This window comes from Melanostigma gelatinosum, assembly GCF_949748355.1.
Source record: "Melanostigma gelatinosum genome assembly, chromosome: 1".
NCBI classification, from domain to species: domain Eukaryota; kingdom Metazoa; phylum Chordata; class Actinopteri; order Perciformes; family Zoarcidae; genus Melanostigma; species Melanostigma gelatinosum.
The window spans coordinates 27,569,911-27,587,723 of record NC_136634.1 but is presented as its reverse complement, the minus strand read 5'-3'; the positions used below and the strand labels follow the sequence as shown (position 1 = coordinate 27,587,723).

The 17,813-nt window shown below is 43.3% G+C and overlaps 1 protein-coding gene across 1 annotated transcript; it reads left to right on the top strand.

Annotated features, from left to right (window-relative positions):
• The first annotated feature begins 2,367 nt into the window (after positions 1-2,367).
• LOC306775768 (centriolar satellite-associated tubulin polyglutamylase complex regulator 1-like) lies at positions 2,368-16,918 on the top strand. Its single transcript, XM_079266268.1, has 10 exons — positions 2,368-2,543; positions 2,642-2,744; positions 3,302-3,432; positions 3,673-3,757; positions 4,504-4,589; positions 5,634-5,639; positions 5,750-5,837; positions 6,967-7,076; positions 14,705-14,768; positions 15,013-16,918. Exons 1-10 carry the CDS (start codon positions 2,462-2,464, stop codon positions 15,179-15,181), a joined length of 924 nt encoding a protein of 307 aa, XP_079122394.1. The 5' UTR covers positions 2,368-2,461; the 3' UTR covers positions 15,182-16,918.
• The last annotated feature ends 895 nt before the right edge of the window (positions 16,919-17,813 follow it).

Genomic DNA, 17,813 nt, shown 5'->3' with positions numbered 1-17,813 from the left:
TCAATAACTCGTGGGTGGCGGGGTAGAGGCGAGGCAGATCACAGAAAAATAATAAAGACTAGAGTACAGCAACGATATGTTGATGAGAAGCGTATTTGTACGTCAAACACAAACGTAATCAGGGAGAAAATACGTTCGTGGTAAAACGTAATTGAGAATGCATTTTAGTTTTGGGGGAACGTAATTTTTAGGAGACAGGACTGCACCGCCATTACACTTTTCCTCTCGCGCACCCCCTAGAGGCAGCTCGCGCACCCCCAGGGGTGCGCGCACCCCACTTTGGGAATCCCTGGCCTACGGGATTGGTGTACTTTGACCGGCGCTGTGTCGCCTACAGAGTCTGACGCTGCTGTTATCAGCACTGCGCCCCTGTCTTGTGCTGTTGTTAGCAGCACCCTTGTTTTAATGAACCACCTCTTTTTAGCCTGAGCCATTCACTTCTTGTATTCTGACCAACGGATGTGAAGGCCCACTTTAGCTTTTAGTGTGTATAGATTGGGTTACTGATCACCCCCCGTGGCTGATCAGCCAACCCGAACTATTGTTGTTTTCCTTTTTGCTTATTTTGTTTCGTTTCCTTTCTTAAGAACCAGAGCCTTTTTATAATTGTGTTCTTTGTCCGAGTAGGAGCTGCTAAGCCAAGGTGGTGGGGTTGGTGCTTCCAGGTGGTGGTGTCTCCCTTTGTGTGCTGTGTCGTTTGGTGTGCCCCGGGTTGAGACCCTCACGTGTGGTTGTGTGTGTGAGTGTTGTGTACACGGGTGATCGGGGTGCCTCCTCTTTTGGGATCCTCACCTGCGCTGGTCCACCTCGCCACTGGTAAGCCGCAGTCCTCCTCTTTTTAAATGTATAACGGCGCTCTTAGATTTCGTGTATAAACTGTAAACAGTGCATTGTGTAGCAGAATAAAGATAATTTTGTATTGGAACCACGTCTCCTGCTCATTTGTATAATGAACCTGAGTGTCTTTGGTACCCTGATACAGATCAGGGGAAAGTGAATCTCTAGGTGCAACTCCTAGGGTGGCGTTGTTGTGCGCTGATAAAACAGTTAGTCCACGTTTCGCCACACAGGGACACCACCCTGACGGACTAACACTAACACACCTTATTAATCCTTATTCCAGATGTTGTATACAGTCTCACTGCATGAAGAATACAACACAGAATAGGAAACCCTTGTACACCCCACATGAAGCTGGATTCACGTTTTATACAGTTTAGTCATTAGCGGATGTGTTATTCGTCACTGGACAACGCCATTGATTGGTTGCATTTGAATTACGGCCCGCCCCCAAGGTATAACATCTCTTTGCTGATTGGCCCATCACGCGTCCTTATCCTTGGTAAAAATTAGATTGGTAGCTCTGAAATTAAGCCCTTCCTGTAACTACGAAAATCTCGCCATCATTAATTTCATGCATTGCCTTTGCATTGACATAATTTGTGAGCAATATGCAATACATATAGAAGCCATTTAGCACTTGGGCATTTAGCACTCTAATCATCCGTGTTGTCAATGTCGAATGTCTCTTACTGTATGTGTTATGATGGTTTTAAGTTGTTTCTGTGATGTTTTTTTGTTTAAAGCAACGGACTGTAGCACTGTCACTAAAGTAGAGTGGTAAGCATGCAGGAGAACAGCACTAAAAGGGACAGTGAGGACAGAATGCAGAGACAAACAGTGTCCTACTGTTAGTGGGGATTGAACTCCATGTTGAGCTGCTCAGGCATTCCCTGAAAAACAGAATCAAGTATGGGTTTGCTTCAAAGACAAGTACTGCAATACTTAAGAAAGACACAAAATCTTGCAAACAAACCTAAATCACTTTGAGAGGAATCACTTGGTAATGCAATTACCGTTCATTTAATCCTCTCTGAAGTCCAGAAACAACCCTACTAGACTAAATATTGAGTATGGGAATATTAGATACAACATAGGCGGTATAAAAGGCATGTTATCGAGTACTAACCATAGAAACACAAATTTAAGAAGACAAATAATCAGAAACGGTTTATTGGCAAGTATGATGACACAAAAGAGAACTCTGACAAGTATAAAGATATAACTAAGAATAATAATGTAAAAATAATCAATATAATATGAAAAGCAGTAATCGGATGTTGGGACTTCCTTGTACAGCAAAGGTGCAATTAAAACTGTAAAACGGCGATGGATAATATAGCGAGTAATAATATTAAAAATACTGCTAGTATAAATAATAATGATGACGATTATTATTATTACAGTATGTCGAAAATAGCAATGGAACCTTTGTGTGCTATGTTGCTTGGGGGCATTTCCTGAATGTAACTGACAACATCCTGCTGTTTCCATGGAAGCCCCAGCCCACCATATTAGGGTCACATCCACGCGACGGATGGTCGGTGCTAAGATGGTGCTATGATGGATGCTACAGAGGTCGCATTGCTTTTAACTGTGTACATTTACCTCAAGTCTATTCATGTTCATTTCAACGTCCTCTCCTGAAAGCATGAGCAGAATGAACCGCTTTAATTCCACCGTCCCAGATGACGAGTACCTCGGTAGGATGTGTGTTAGCTTTGCAGTGCTAACAGCTGAGCTCTTTAGCTGGTGTACTTTAGATCTGTCTAATGGTCGCTCTGTGTCTGTTTCCTCTCAGCGGACAGTAACGTGCTGTTCTACCTGAGTGATGCAGTGACCCAGCTGCTGGAACACAAAGAGGAGTACACCCAGTTTGGGGTGATCCGCTACTTTGCTGAATAGTATGTCACACTCCTCACACAGTTAGTCTAATAGTTCCTCTGACCTGGGCAATAGTTTGGACTGATGTAGGCTTTGGGAGGGCGAATCTCCTCAAAGATAATATTGGAAAATTACAGAATATAAGGAAACTGGAACTACAATTTTCAAACTTCCCCGGTACCTTTTATCTGTTATTAGGTGTACAGTATAGTCACAATCATTCAATTGCCATTGTAGTTGCTGGTTTCTTTTGTAGGAAATGTATACTAAGCCAGTGTTCTAATATGATAATGTGTTTAATTAATAATATACATTTGTACATTAAAACACTGTAAATGTGATGCATACTCGTCTTTCACGCTGTTTTGCGTTTATGCGTGGTATGTAATCTAAACGGTGAGAAGTCTACTGAACTAGATCACATTTTGTTTTACAACACTGTCACCCTCGCTTAGAGAGTCGGTGGAAGAAACACAATTTAGTGCTTCTTGTGTTTCTTTTTGATCTAACTGATTACATGAATGTTGAGGTGGACTTCTTCTTGTTTGTTTTAATTGCTGTGTGTGCATGTGTGTAGTTTCAGCAGTGTAAAGAACAGTAACCACGTCCTCTTCAGAGAGTATAACTACATCAGGGCCACTCCCCATAACAGAGCCTCCTTCATCAGAGTCTTCTGGAGATGCTACAGACAGATCGGCAAGAGCGGAGGTGAGTGAGAGCCACACACTTCTTCTGTTGGAGGTGTAGTTTGATCGTTATAGTCACTCAATAATTGCCCCTTTCTCTATATAAGGCTACGTTTATGTTATTACATGCGGAAGTATTAAAATATGAATAATTCATTGACGTGTAAAACCCACTAGACCTGACTTGGTTGGTTTGACTCTTTAACGTTGGAATGAATGCATCACTGTGTCTCTTCTGTAACTGCATTGAGTTGTATTCCAGACTCTCTGTCCGTGCTGGAGTACAGGTCGCTGCTGCACTTGTTGTGTCCAGACTTCCCTTTGGCGATGGTGCAGAGTGCAGCCAGGTCAGTACACAGACGCACCTCAGACAGCACGTGCACATTGTTTTATGTCTTTGTACTGTTGTTCCCCGATCCCAAGAGGTCACACCTTTGTTTGTTTGGTTACCACAACACTAATGTTGCATGCTGGGAAAATGTGCCTTTTTCAGTTTACTCTAACAATCAGTATGAGGCACATGCGGTAGAGTAAAGAGGATGGCCACTACATTTGTATTAAAGTACAGTGTAGTCGTTATTTTGTAGTTACACTGAACAAAAATATAAATGCAGTGTCAGTTTAACTGAAAGATCTAAGACCTTTTCTAGACCCGCAAAATGATTATTTCTCTCAGATTTTGTGTTGCTGATTTTTACACAGATGTGACTTGGGCTGGTCCCAATAATAGGCCACTGTAGCATATGCAGTTTTATCTTCATAAAACATGTATTAGGCTCTCTGAGCTATGGATTTGACATGACTGCTGCTACAGAAATGCATCTTTTAGTCACATCCGTCTTTTATGATGTTTCTCTTTTTGTTGAGTGTAGATTGTGTATACTGCACATGCGAATGCTTTGTTACAACAGACCTAACAAGAAGATATAATTCAATCAGTCATTGGGTGAGGAGCCTTCTCTTCTCTGTTAAATGCATTTCAGTGTGTTGCATACTGACGTGTTACTGGGCTAGTCGGGTCCCTTAAGGACCAGTTCTCCCCTGGACGTATCTGGTATGAACTGTTATCTGCTTTTCTTTTCTTGTCCTGTAGAATTGTTCTGATGGACGATGCCATCGACTCTCTGATGTCTTTTTCTGATTTCCTCTATGCCCTCCAGCTGCAGTTCTACTACCCAGGTACAATACAAGCTACTGTTTCATATGGCTGTGTTCAGTATGTCCAGGCTTATACATTCACTTCACTCAGTTTGGCTGTAACCTTTACTAACGTGGGTGTGTTAAAGGGACAGTTCACCCCAAAATGAAAAACTACATATGTTGCCTCTTACCTGTAGTGCTATTTATCGCGACAGATTTGGTGAGATGCCAAGTGTTGGAGATGTCATCCATAGAGACGTCTCCCTGCTCTCCAATGTCCACCAGACTCTCCGTCTCTCTCCAACAGCGCACTATAGCTCCGACAAAACTGCTCACAAGGTCTGAGGATTATCTTGAGTCAACGAGTTATGATTTCTAGAAAGTGACATCGCTGTTGAGGTTGTAAATGTACTTTTTTGGCGCTTTGAACACCACCAGCCGAGTGCCAACGAGTCGCATTATGTGGGAGAGAAGGGAGACGTCTCTATGGACGATACCTCCAACACTTGGCATCTCACACCAGAACCATGGCCGTGTAGGTCACTGAGGTCCTAACTGTTGCAGAGATGTTGCACGACGCCAAGATTACGACCTACGTATCTCATCGCCGTCATTGTTTGTGTGTGTGGGGGGGAAGGGGGGGCGTGGTGAAGTGGATGATCTAGTTGTTACTTTAAAGTCTTTACTCAACAAGTTGGTTCTTTGATTATATCAACAGCTTGAGGTTCACCTAGTGGACTGCTTGTAGTCTCGTGCCGTTCAATATACGTTGATGTCTGCTCGGTGATGTCTGCTCGTCAGCTTCACTTCCAGCCTGTATCGCCTGCATGTGTTTAAAATCGTCACTGAGACGGATGAAAATGAAACGACATCAGTTAGAGCTCAGCTTTGGGAAGGGTAGAGGTCAACAAAAAACCATCTAGACTGATAAATAGTGCTATTTATCAGTCTAGATCGTTTTTTTGTTTTTTTCAGGTAAGAGGAAAAATATGTCCTTTTTATTTGTTGGTGAACTGTCCCTTTAATGATTTGCATTTGTTTAGACTCTTACTCAATATAATCTTTGTGTTTTATTCTCTATAGTAAGAGGTATGTTATACAAATGTTTCATATTTTCATTATGGATTGATTGTTGTTTAGTTAGAGGGTAAAACTGTCTGACAAAGATAAAACTCTTGCCCACTGGAAGGATTTCTAAGTTCAGATATCTGATATGAAAATAATAACGGTGGAACCGTCCACTCTGGCTCAGTGTGTTGATGCCCTCTGTGACCGGTTCAAACGCAGGTAAAGCATACACACACGTCCAGCCCTCACTCACTGGGACCACACAGCGTGTAGAATACACTCTGATGTTACAGGGTACATCGTGTTTACAAGAAAAGACATGGATGTTCAGAGAGGTCAGTGTCCTTGCTTCCCATTGGCTGTTGAGCATTCAGGTTGAACCATTTCTGCAACACTTCTAAACATATGATGAAAGGACCTGTACTGCAGCTTGTTGACTGGTATTTGTTTTCATCAAAATAGTTTAAGCATGATTCAAATAAAATAAGACAACTTTTAGTTAAAGTTTAAAATGAGATTAGATACACTTTATATTTGTAGATTTATATTGTATTGATTTAAAACAACTATTTGTGCGTGCATCAGATATATATTTGTGAATTAGATGTTTTGTGTGGATTTTTTTTACATTTACACATTTGAAATGACTTGTTCACAAGTCATAATTTGGCTTTTTTTATTTCTGCCCGAGACCTGGCAACGGAATATGGAATGCATCCATTTAAACGGACTCCGCCCTGTGGACTGTTCTTATGTTGGGACACCGCGTTTGGCCGGCCGCGGTGGAGGTCTCGCCGCGGTGGAGGCCTTGCCGCGGTGGAGGTCTCGCCGTGGTCTGGAAGAATCAGTTTTCCTGCCATTTGGGGAGCACAGAACATTATACTACTTTTAAACTACAGCTGACTAGCTAGTAGCACCAAAGCTGTGGAATGCTCTGCCTGCACCTCTACGCTTTGCTGTTTCTGTGAACTCATCCAGAAATCAGCTCAAGACACACCTGTTTAGACTGGCGTTTGGGTAACAACTCCTGTCCTAGGCCTGCTTTTAAACCGTGTTTCTGTTTCTGTGCATTTTAATGTAATGATTGGCCCTTATATGGTCACATTGTGCTTTTTGTTTGTAATTCTTCTCCTGTTAAGCACTTTGTGACTTATGTCTGTGAAAAGCACTTTATAAATACATTTTACTGACTTACTTACTTACATATAATGATAACTATTTCTATGTGCATTGAAAAATATTTTTGTGGCGAGTCATTAATCACAAAATACATTTGTGAATCTTTCTGTGTGCATTCATTAATATTGAGACTGATCTGACCCTGTCGTGTTTGTGTTCCTGTGTGAAGTCATCCTCCCAGGTCCTGTATGAGGGAAGTACTTGAACAGACCAACAAAGTCTCTCACTACAGCTTCCTAATGAGCCTGGCTAAACACGAGACCATCAACCAGACTATTGGTAGGTTTAACATTACACAGTCGTAGTATTACTGCTGCTACTACTGCTTCTGCTACTACCTATACTGCTACTACTGCAACTTCTACTACTACTCCTACTGCTGCTACTACTACTGCCTCTTCTACTTCTACTACTACCTCTGCTGCTACTACTTCTACTACTACCTCTGCTGCTACTACTGCTTCTGCCTCTTCTACTTCTACTACTACCTCTGCTGCTACTACTGATTCTGCCTCTTCTACCTCTGCTGCTACTACTGCTTCTGCCTCTTCTACTTATACTACTACTACCTCTGCTGCTACTACTACTACTTTTATTACTACCTCTGCTGCTACTACTGCTTCTGCTTCTGCTTCTACTACAGTCTTCAGCAGACTGGACTACTGTAACGGTGTGTTTACAGGTCTCTGTAAAAAGTCTGTCAGAAAGCTGCAGCTGATTCAGAACGCTGCAGCTCGAGTCCTCACTAAGACCAGGAGGGTGGATCACATCACCCGAGTACTGATGTCTTTGCACTGGCTTCCTGTCCAACAAAGAATTGACTTTAAAATCCTGCTGTTGGTTTACAAAGCACTGAATGGTTTAGGGCCAAAATACATCTCTGATCTGCTGCTACCTTATGAACCATCCCGACCCCTTAGGTCACATGTGTCAAACTCAAGGCCCGCGGGCCGAATGCGGCCCGCCACGTTATTTTATGTGGCCCACGAATCCGCCAGCAAAGAAAAAATTAAATATAATTTTCTTTTTCTTTTTTTGGGGGGGGAAAAATAATTAAAAGTTTGACTTGAAAATAAAAGTATCCCCATGTTCGAAATTATGAGATAGAAAGTTGAAATTATGAGATAGCATGTTGTCTGTGTACCGACATTAACTATCACAACAGGTGGACAGGAGAGGCAACAGCCCGAAAAGAGGTTTTCCAACGATTGAAAAAGATCGACAAATAATCCCAAAATGTCCACGAAGAGAAAAATTGATGCAGAGGGAAGAAAATGAAATGAAAGATGGGAAAGCGAATACATGTTTGTGCTTCAAGGAGAAAAACGGGTCTGTCTTCTGTGTTATGAGGCGTGTCGGTGATGAAGGATACAATTCACGTCGGCAGTTTGACACCAAACACGGAGCTAAATTTAGCCTCCAAGAAAAACATCAAATTGTCCAAGAATTAAAAGGCAGACTGCAATCACAGCAGAATATATTTACACAGCTACAGCCCAGTGCATGCTGAAGGTATGTGAGCAGAGCTCCGACCAGATACAGACTTTTATAAATGTCAGTTTGTGAAGAAACACCATCGCAGACAGAGTTCATGAACTAGCAGCAATCTAACAACACAGCTAGCTAAGAGACGAGCAGGTACTTGTGTTTCGAATTAACTGTTGATGAAAGCACAGACAACACGGATACATCATCTATCATGTTCATCAGACCTGACTCTCAGTGAGCAGCTCTTGGATGTAGCTGCATGCACAGGACGATGACAGGGAGGAACATTAGTGATGCAGAGAGGTGACACAAATAGCTTTGAACAAAGTTAATGTAATAACTTGTGTTTGATATGTGTCTTTGTTCTTTTCTTTAATAGTTTGATCTTTGATAGAGTCATGTGGGTTTCTTAACCCTCAATTAAAATGATTTATGTTATAATAACAGAAATGTGTTTAAATATCATTTTTCAGTTATATAACTGCATGTACAATATTTTTACACTTGAATAAACAATAATCAAATGCAGAGACAGTTATTTAACAATATGTTAGGGAGAAGTTAGTTTTACAGTCTAATGCTGCGTTCACACCGGTCGCGTTGATTTTTTGACGCGCGTCGAGATTACATACAAAGTCTATGCACAGACGCGATGAGACTGGCGCGCCTCGATTTTGCGATCCCGCGGCGCGTTGGACGCGTTATTGCAGTGCGGTGGACGCGGTGGACGCCGCAAAATCGCCAACGCGCGAGTTGAAATTTTTCAACTTCAGCGACATAATCGCGTGACGCTGTGGCGCGATAGCCTATCAGCGTTGAGTTGCTCCCCCTGTCGTCACTGGCTTCCTGCCGTTGTTGAATCAGGAAATAAATCCTGTCGCCGTCTGTGTTCACCCAGAGCGCTACGATACCTCATATCAATAGAGACCGGACCAAACTATGTGTATGCATGTGTGTGTGTAAACCATACGGTACAAACAATGAATAGACGCTGCCGTATTTACGTCTACGTGACGTTATTGAGTGCTGGTGGAGCTGCTACGATGTTAGCATAGCCTAGCACCGATCCATCAGAGCTCCATTGAGAAGACCAGTAACCTACAAATCGGTATCATTACGTAGTTATTTCGGAGTCCCTTTTTGTCGGAGAAGACAAGTACAAATCGGCATCATTACGTAGTTATTTCGGAGTCCCTTTTTGTCGGTTTATTGCCGTTGAATCACAGCCAAATCAGTTTATTTTGTGTTCCTACAGCTGTAGTAAACAGCGACCGGTGGCTTGCTAGACACAGTGAATACAGCTCGATACAATCCACGGAGCTCCTCTGAACAACATTATGAACCAGACATGACGGCGTTTGGCATTCCGATGTTTGAGGGACTTCCACAACACGTACAAAGCAGCAATTGTCCTTATTCCTGTCATGGTTGACGGCGGAAAACAATGGCGGCCAGATCGAGGCTTCCAGGACGATAAACCACGCCCCCTCTCCGGCGCTACGAGATTTTGCGGCGACCGGTGTGAACACGACCGGCGGCGCGTTGGACGCTTTTTTGCAGTGCGTTGGACGCTTTTTTGCAGTGCATCAAAAAATCAACGCGACCGGTGTGAACGCAGCATAATGCTGCGTTCACACCGGTCGCGTTGATTTTTTGACGCGCGTCGAGATTACATACAAAGTCTATGCACAGACGCGATGAGACTGGCGCGCCTCGATTTTGCGATCCCGCGGCGCGTTGGACGCGTTATTGCAGTGCGGTGGACGCGGTGGACGCGTTGGACGCCGCAAAATCGCCAACGCGCGAGTTGAAATTTTTCAACTTCAGCGACATAATCGGGTGACGCTGTGGCGCGATAGCCTATCAGCGTTGAGTTGCTGCCCCCGTCATCAGTGCCGTAGCTCCTGCCGGTGCTGAATCGCAAACAACAATGGAGGACAACATACGTTGTCGTATCTCTACCGCGACCGAACTAAAAAGGATATGGCATGGAGGAAAGTAGGTGAGGACGTCGGACAACCTGGTAAGTTATTATTATGTCTTTGTTACTTGATTCTAGCTATCGGTTGTAATTTACTAACTAGCTATATGAACCATGTTAGCATGAAAGCTAGCCCAACCACCGGCTTTCACACTAAATACGTTATGCGTTCCTTGTCAGATGAGATTTGCCGACGGAAGTGGAAGACTCTCAGGGACACCTATTTGAGAAAGAGGAGAGAGGAGACAGAGAAAGAGTGGCTCAGGAGCAGGGCCATCAAAGAAGTGGAAGTACTCTGCGGTTATGTCTTTCCTCAACCCCTTCGTGACTCCCAGGCAGAGTAGCGGTAACATGGGGAGGGGGGAGGGAGACAGTACCGCAGAGTACTTCACAGATGCAGGACCAGACCAGGACGACATGTCAGAGGCAGCAACAGGGCCATCTGAGATTGACAGGAGAGGTTTGTTGAACGTGAAGACACAAAAGCACAGCATAGTTAAGTCATACAGAAAATATTACTACAGCTGAAGTAGTAACGACAGGCCAAAGCAGTGCAAGAGGTTTGTTTTTTTCATTTGGCAAAGCCTGGTTCTGTATAGTCTTCATACTTATTAAAAAAAATGTTTCATGAGCAAAAATAAGTTATAATAAAGGAGCTTTGAACCCTGGGCTCCGGATCTTAAACCACTATACTGTCATAGCTTTGAAGGCAAATTACTATTCAATTAAAGCAGCACTTTTGAGTCATAAAATTGTTTTATTGTTCATGTTCAAAGATGAAACAGCTTGGTCATCAGGACGGTGAGGAAGAACCTCAAGGTGCTGCTGCTCCTCCTCCTCCTCCTCCTGCTGCTCCTCCCGCTCCTGCTCCACCCATGGGTATGTACATCACAAAAGTTGGATTGCATTTTTTTGTATGAATACAATTTATGCATTCATGGTATGTTTTTCACAATTACAAATATTTACTTTACAAGCTATTGTAGTGATGGGATGCAATAGTTTCACGAAATATGTTGTTTCCATGTCATACAGGAAAAAGAAGGGCCCCAAAAAGGCCAACAGGGATCGAGAAGCAGCAGGAGATAGAGAAGCGCCTTCTGGAGGCATTGGAGAGAGACACCCCTGCTCCACCAGCTCCACCAGCTCTACTACCACAATCTGAGGATGAACTCTTCATGAGGAGCCTGGTTCCTTCCCTGGAAAGATTGCCACGCCAGCAAAAGGAATATATAAAATTGCAATTTCACAAATTAATTTATGATGCCAGCACTGTGGTGCTGAATTTGGAACATTTGGATTAGACATCTGGGGGACAATCTTTCCAGGGAACGAACCAGGAATTTAAAAAAAACAATTAGTTTGTTTTTTGTATATATTTTTCTATACATTTTCAATAAATCAATGCACTTCATTTCATGTTACTTTGTCCATGTTCTTTATTGTAGTTTTACAAGAAAACTTAAGGATACAACTATATATATATATATATATATATATATATATATATAGTGAAGGACACACTGCTACAACATATATTAAGTAACATTGCAGGAAGTTTGCTCAGTAGTAATGTGTGGGTGGCTCTTAAAAGAGCTGTTTTGGATGTGCTTGGGCATTACACGGTGTCTTGCCATGGGAAGATCTGGAATTAGCAGGGGCTTTGAGGACAACATGCTTTCCATCCAGTGCTCCACAGCAGAGAGGAAAATTCCACTGCTCCTCAAACTGCACAGCAATTGATCTCCACTCCTCTGTGGTGGGCACAGCCATGAACTCCTCCACAAGGCAGTCCCAAATAGCTGTGGCAACATCTGGGACAATACCGGAGACAGTGGAGACCCCGACACGGAAGCTGTTTGCGATGGTCCTAAAGGAGTCACCAGTAGCAAGATATCTGCAGCACAGAAGAACATTCAATTTAACAGAGTTATTGAACATACTGTAGCTGCTAATAGAAGTCGTTTTTTATTGATATGACTGCACAGCTGCTGTCATGAATAATAAACATCTTAAATGCTGGTGATTTTCGTAAGATTACGTTATTTTGAGTATTGTCGGACTTCGGATCCATCATGGATCCAAACTCCATTCAGAAAAACTATGTTAAAGTGGCTTCCTTGCCCTGTTGTGGACCGACAAAGCCTGAACTTATTTCATTCTTTCATTAATTCATTTTATGGAACTGCCACTCACCGGAGACAGACGGACAGGCGCTCCGCAGCTGAGATGGAACGTCTGTAGTAGGTGTCCAGTCGACAAATCCTGGGACCGACCCGAGCCAACAGGTCATCAAACTGGCTAATGGTTAGCCTCATGTAGCGCTGGAAGCGGCAGTCATCCAGACGTAGTTCCTGGAGAAGTCTGTGAAATTCACCGAGCTGTGTGCGCCTACGGATGCTGTTATGGACCCAGAGACGACGGCGTTTGGCATTCCGACGTTTGAGGGACTTCCACAACACGTACAGAGCAGAAATTGTCCTTATTCCTCCGGTTGACGGCGGAAAACAATGGCGGCCAGATCGAGGCTTCCAGGACGATAAACCACGCCCCCTCTCCGGCGCTACGAGATTTTGCGGCGACCGGTGTGAACACGACCGGCGGCGCGTTGGACGATTTTTTGCAGTGCGTTGGACGCTTTTTTGCAGTGCGTCAAAAAATCAACGCGACCGGTGTGAACGCAGCATTACAGTTACAACCGGCCCTTTGAGGGCGACCGTGATGCTGATGTGGCCCAGAGTGGAAATGAGTTTGACACCCCTGCCTTAGGTCGTCTGGGACCGGTCTACTTTCTGTTCCCAGTCAGAACTAAACATGGAGAAGCAGCGTTCAGTTGTTCTGCTCCACATATCTGTAACAAAGTCCCAGAAAGCTGCAGGTCTGCTGAGACCCTCAGCTAATTTAAATCAAGATTGAAGACTTTTCTGTTTGCTGCTGCCTTTAATTGAACCACATTCAATTAATATATTAATCAATTTCCTGCATTTCTGCATTTTACTACTGTATTTTATTTCTTACACTGTTCTTAATTGCTGTTAAATCTCCTTTTCTTTTGCCTTATGTTTTGACGCTTTTAATGGTTTTATGTGAAGCACTTTGAATTAAGACCTCAGAGAGGCCGGGTTAGAGTCCCGAGGCAGGGTTGGAGTCCCACGCTAAATAAGAACTCAGAGAGGCCGGGTTAGAGTCCCGAGGCGGGGTTGGAGTCCCACGCTATATAAAAGAACTGCACAATATATCGCCATTTCCTTCGGGACCGAGTTCGTGCAAAGAGTACACTATAAAACGCAGATCGGCAGAGATCTTTTCCAGACGTGGTTTGTGTGCAAGTAGTTGCAGAATTGCGTCAGTGTATGGTTGATTGCGTACAGCGTAATGTCTCAGGGAGAGAGAGAGAGAGAGAGAGAGAGAGAGGAAAGAATTAGTGAGAGAGAGAGAGAAAAGAAAGAATTAGTGAGTGAGAGCGAAGAAAGAATTAGTGAGAGAGAGAGCGAGAGAAGAAAGAATTAGTGAGAGAGAGAAAAAATAATTAGTGATTGAGAGAGAGAGAGAAGAAAGATTAGTGAGTGAGAGAGAGAGAGAAGAAAGAATTAGTGAGTGAGAGAGAGAGAGAAGAAAGAATTAGTGAGAGAGAGAGAAGAAAGAATTAGTGAGAGAGAGAGAGAGAGGCTCTGATATCTCTGGCAAACTTTCTCATTTGGAGATTGTCTGATGTTTTATCTTTTACAGCTTACATGACTGTTGTCCTGCTCTGCCATGTCTTTCCTCGTCTCTCCCTCTTGTGTCGCGGTGTGTGTAAATGTCACTCGAATCAGGAAACTTATCAGAATCCTCATATCTGATTGGCCGAGCTGCAACACGTAACAGCTGCAACAAATCATGTGTGTGCGGCTTTTATTTTGAAATGGGGTGGGTGTGTGGGGGGGGGTCCTCTAAAAGTCTCCAAGACCTGAAATGACTGTGTGTGTGGGGGGGGGAAGACCTCTAAAGATCCCTAAGACCTGAATGTCTGTATGAGAGAGACAAAAAGAGAGAGGGAGAGGAGTGTATGTGCGCGTGTGTCTGTGAGTCTGTGTGTTTATCAACATCACTAATTGGCTCAATCGCGAACACCTGTGTGCCTGAAGCCATTTGAAAATATTCTCCATAGAGATCCCATTGAAAATAAAAAGTTTAAAGGTTAGAAATATGAAAAGTCATAGCACCCCTCTGGTGAAAGAGCTGAACATTTTAATAGTTGAGCGGTTTCTGTAGCTTAAAATATGAAGGAGAAGAAGAGGCGCGACGGAAGAAATAGAAGTTGAATAAAGAAACAGGATAACAATAGTTGGAATGCTTAACAGCATTCCAACAATAAAGATTCGAAGAACAATAGTTGGAATGCTTAACAGCATTCCAACAATAAGCTGAACGTTGTCTTTCGTCCCTCTTCCTACAGGAGCATTACCCAGCATGGCAGAGTTCCTCATTGATCCAGAGATGGACCAGGAACTGGACAAACTGTGAGAACGCAGACAGTGTACTGTACACTGCACAGGATGACAGTATCATAATACGCAAACACGTTTAGCTTTTCTCACATTTGTTTAACAGACATGCTTTTCTCGTTCTTTCCTTTCGCTGTTTTCTCATTTTGTTGTCCTCATTTCCTGTGTCTGGCCTTTACTTCCTGTCCTCTTTGCTGTGTTGTTCTCCTATCTTCCTTTCTTCTCTTAATAACTCGTTCTTTTTTCCGGTGCTGTCCAGAATCGCCCAGATCTCAGTGAGTCCCGGCAGCAACAGCAGCGGCAGTGCGGTGGGGGGGCTGAAGGAGGTGCAGAGGAGGGCCTCCCCCAGGAGGAACATCCACCACAGGAGGAAGATGGAGGTGGAAAGCGATGGTTCCACGGAAGAGACCGACTCCTCTGAAAACTGACCTCTTATCTTCCACCAGTCTGTGACATCTCACCTTCCATCTTATGTGGGAAACACACTGTGGCTGTATGGTACATGTCAAAACGTCCATGACCATTATTAGTTATGTGAACCCACACTAGTAGTGGATCAGCGCACGGCGGTGCAAGAGAACACTCCACCTTGCGACAGACTGTCTTCATGAGAGTAGCTCTGCATGCACTCTAGATTGACTGATGCTACGTATTGTTAGAAGTCCCACGTCTGCACATGATCATGTGACATGCTACTGCTCTGCACAGTGTTTTGAATTTTACTGGAATCTTACCAAACAGAATGTTTGCATTGGTTGGCAGTAATGGTATTTATTTAGTTATGAGTGGTATAACTAAGTAGAATATCAACAGTATCACTCCACTTTCCACTCAATTTCAAAGTATTTACAATTTTACCTGAAATTCGGTTGTTGTGATGTTGGAGAAGCCTCTTCATACCATAATGAAACACCAATACTCTCCACTACGAGTGAAACTAAGAAGTTTAAGTAAGTTAGCTGCTCCATATTACGCAAAACAAGGCCGGTCTCATTGCTGGAACACAAGATAGGAACCTCTGTCATCTTGGGTGTGGAATATCTGACTAGGTGGTTGATTTTGACTTGATTTTGACCTGATTTGACTCGTAGTTCTCTTGAATACCGATGTTGACTACACTTATTGTAAGTTGCTTTGGGTAAAAGCGTCTGCTAAATTTAATGTAATGTCATTTTGTTTTGTAAAAAGCTGCACTTAATGTTTTCAAACCTACTTAATGTCGAGCATTCCTGCTGCTTTAAATCTTCCCTTTAAAGGGCGGGCAAATTGCCAAATTTGAATATCTGCAGAGAAGCTTGCGCCGAGCTTCTGCAGAGCCACAGAAATGGTTTGTGAGCCTCGCAGAGAGCTGCAAAGATGCAGTGCACTCCTAAAGAATGGGACTTTGTGCCGGAGACGGCGGACGCCGCAGAGGTTTGATTGGAAATCAGAGCCGGTTTTGGTGTTTTCCTGTTGTATTCCACATCCTCTGACAACAGCAGCACAGAGTGAATGTGTCTAACAACACGAGGACCATTGCTGTAGCTCTTCCTTTAAGAGCGGTCTTTTGGTTGTATTGAGTTATTTGTTCTAAACAGCATCCAACGACCCTTTTCTTTGCCTTTGCAGGTGTGTTTAGCCTTAATCCGAGTTTCTTGTAAATAAAACAACTGTCCGACTGGTTTTATGATGCTTCCCCTTTCCCCTAGTGAACTGGGTCGTAACAGGGTGAGAAACACGTCTTCTGGAGCAAAGCTGCACCTCGGCTGCAACATCTCAGCCAGCAAGAAGCTTGCACCATTTTATATCGCTTATGTTCCCACTGAGTATCATTCAGCTTCTCCCTCAGACATATGCCCATTTTAGAGTGAAACGACTGTTGTCCCTATTGTCCCGACACATGTGCTGCGCCGCCACACGTCATTACACACGGCCACCCCTCCGCCATTTTGTCTAGGTCACTCGACCTCCGCCATCTTGGTTTGTAGTTCTTGGCTGTAGTTCTTAAGGCCCCTCCCTTTTCATCACTGATGGAATAGGTTACACCCCCTCGCTTCACACACACTTAGATTCTCACACACACACACACACACACACACATATACATATATATCCTTCCCCATTTTATTCATTTGACTTTAGGTATTAGACATATAAAAGTGTATGATGGTGTTTGTTGGTTGCAATATTACTTAAACTCTGTTATATTTTAAAGAGCAGTCGTCTGTGATTACTTGTGCATATGTGTGTAATAAAGCTGGATGCAGTAGCTTGTGTACGAACTTAAACCTTCAATGTCACTCTGAATGTGTAGTCGCACCCGACTAGATAGATAGATAGATAGATGTAAACTTTATTTATCCCCAGGGGGAAATTCGTTTGTAGCAGCAGCAATTTACAGAGTAAAATATAACGTATGGAATGCACAATATCTACAGTACAATAAAATAACAGAGCAGATATTGACTTTAAGGAATAGATTAATAAAAATAAATAAATAAGCTAGAATAGAATAGAAAATAGAAATGCACAGTATATACCATGAATATAGTGGTATTAATTAAATAAAATTAGCAACTAGTAAACTAAACAACCTGGACAGTAGAGCCAGGATCACCAACAACAAGCAACAGCCGTGTAGCGTTGTAGTCATGTGAAGGGCGACGATCTGGCCCGAGGTGATTTATTATAAAGTCTAATGGCAGTGGGCAGGAATGTTTTTCTGAATCTGTCCTTGTGACAGCGGAGCTGGATCAGTCTGTTGGAGAAAGTGCTCCGCTGTCCCTGCAGGAGGTGATGGAGAGGGGGGTCCTGGTTATCCAACATGGATAATAGTTTCTTCAGTGTCCTCCTCTCCACCACCTCTTCCAGATTGTCTTGTTTGCAGCCAATGATGGAGCCGGCCTTCTGAACTAGTTTGTTAAGTCTCGGTGGACGCGTTCACCCCCACCACCCGCAGCTTCTCACTCAGCAGCACTGGTTGGATGGTGTTAAATGCACTGGAGAAATCAAAGAAAGTGATTCTCACAGAGCCACCGGATCCATCCAGGTCCGACTGAGCTCGTTGCAGCAGGTAGATGA

What these genes read in the sequence shown, in the direction of transcription:
- LOC306775768 (XM_079266268.1), top strand. Translation starts at nt 2,462, where the DNA reads ATGTTCATTTCAACGTCCTCTCCTGAAAGCATGAGCAGAATGAACCGC. An exon ending in ATCCGCTACTTTGCTGAATA is followed by an intron (nt 2,745 to 3,301) that starts GTATGTCACACT and finishes GCATGTGTGTAG; the next exon opens with TTTCAGCAGTGTAAAGAACA. An exon ending in ACAGATCGGCAAGAGCGGAG is followed by an intron (nt 3,433 to 3,672) that starts GTGAGTGAGAGC and finishes GTTGTATTCCAG; the next exon opens with ACTCTCTGTCCGTGCTGGAG.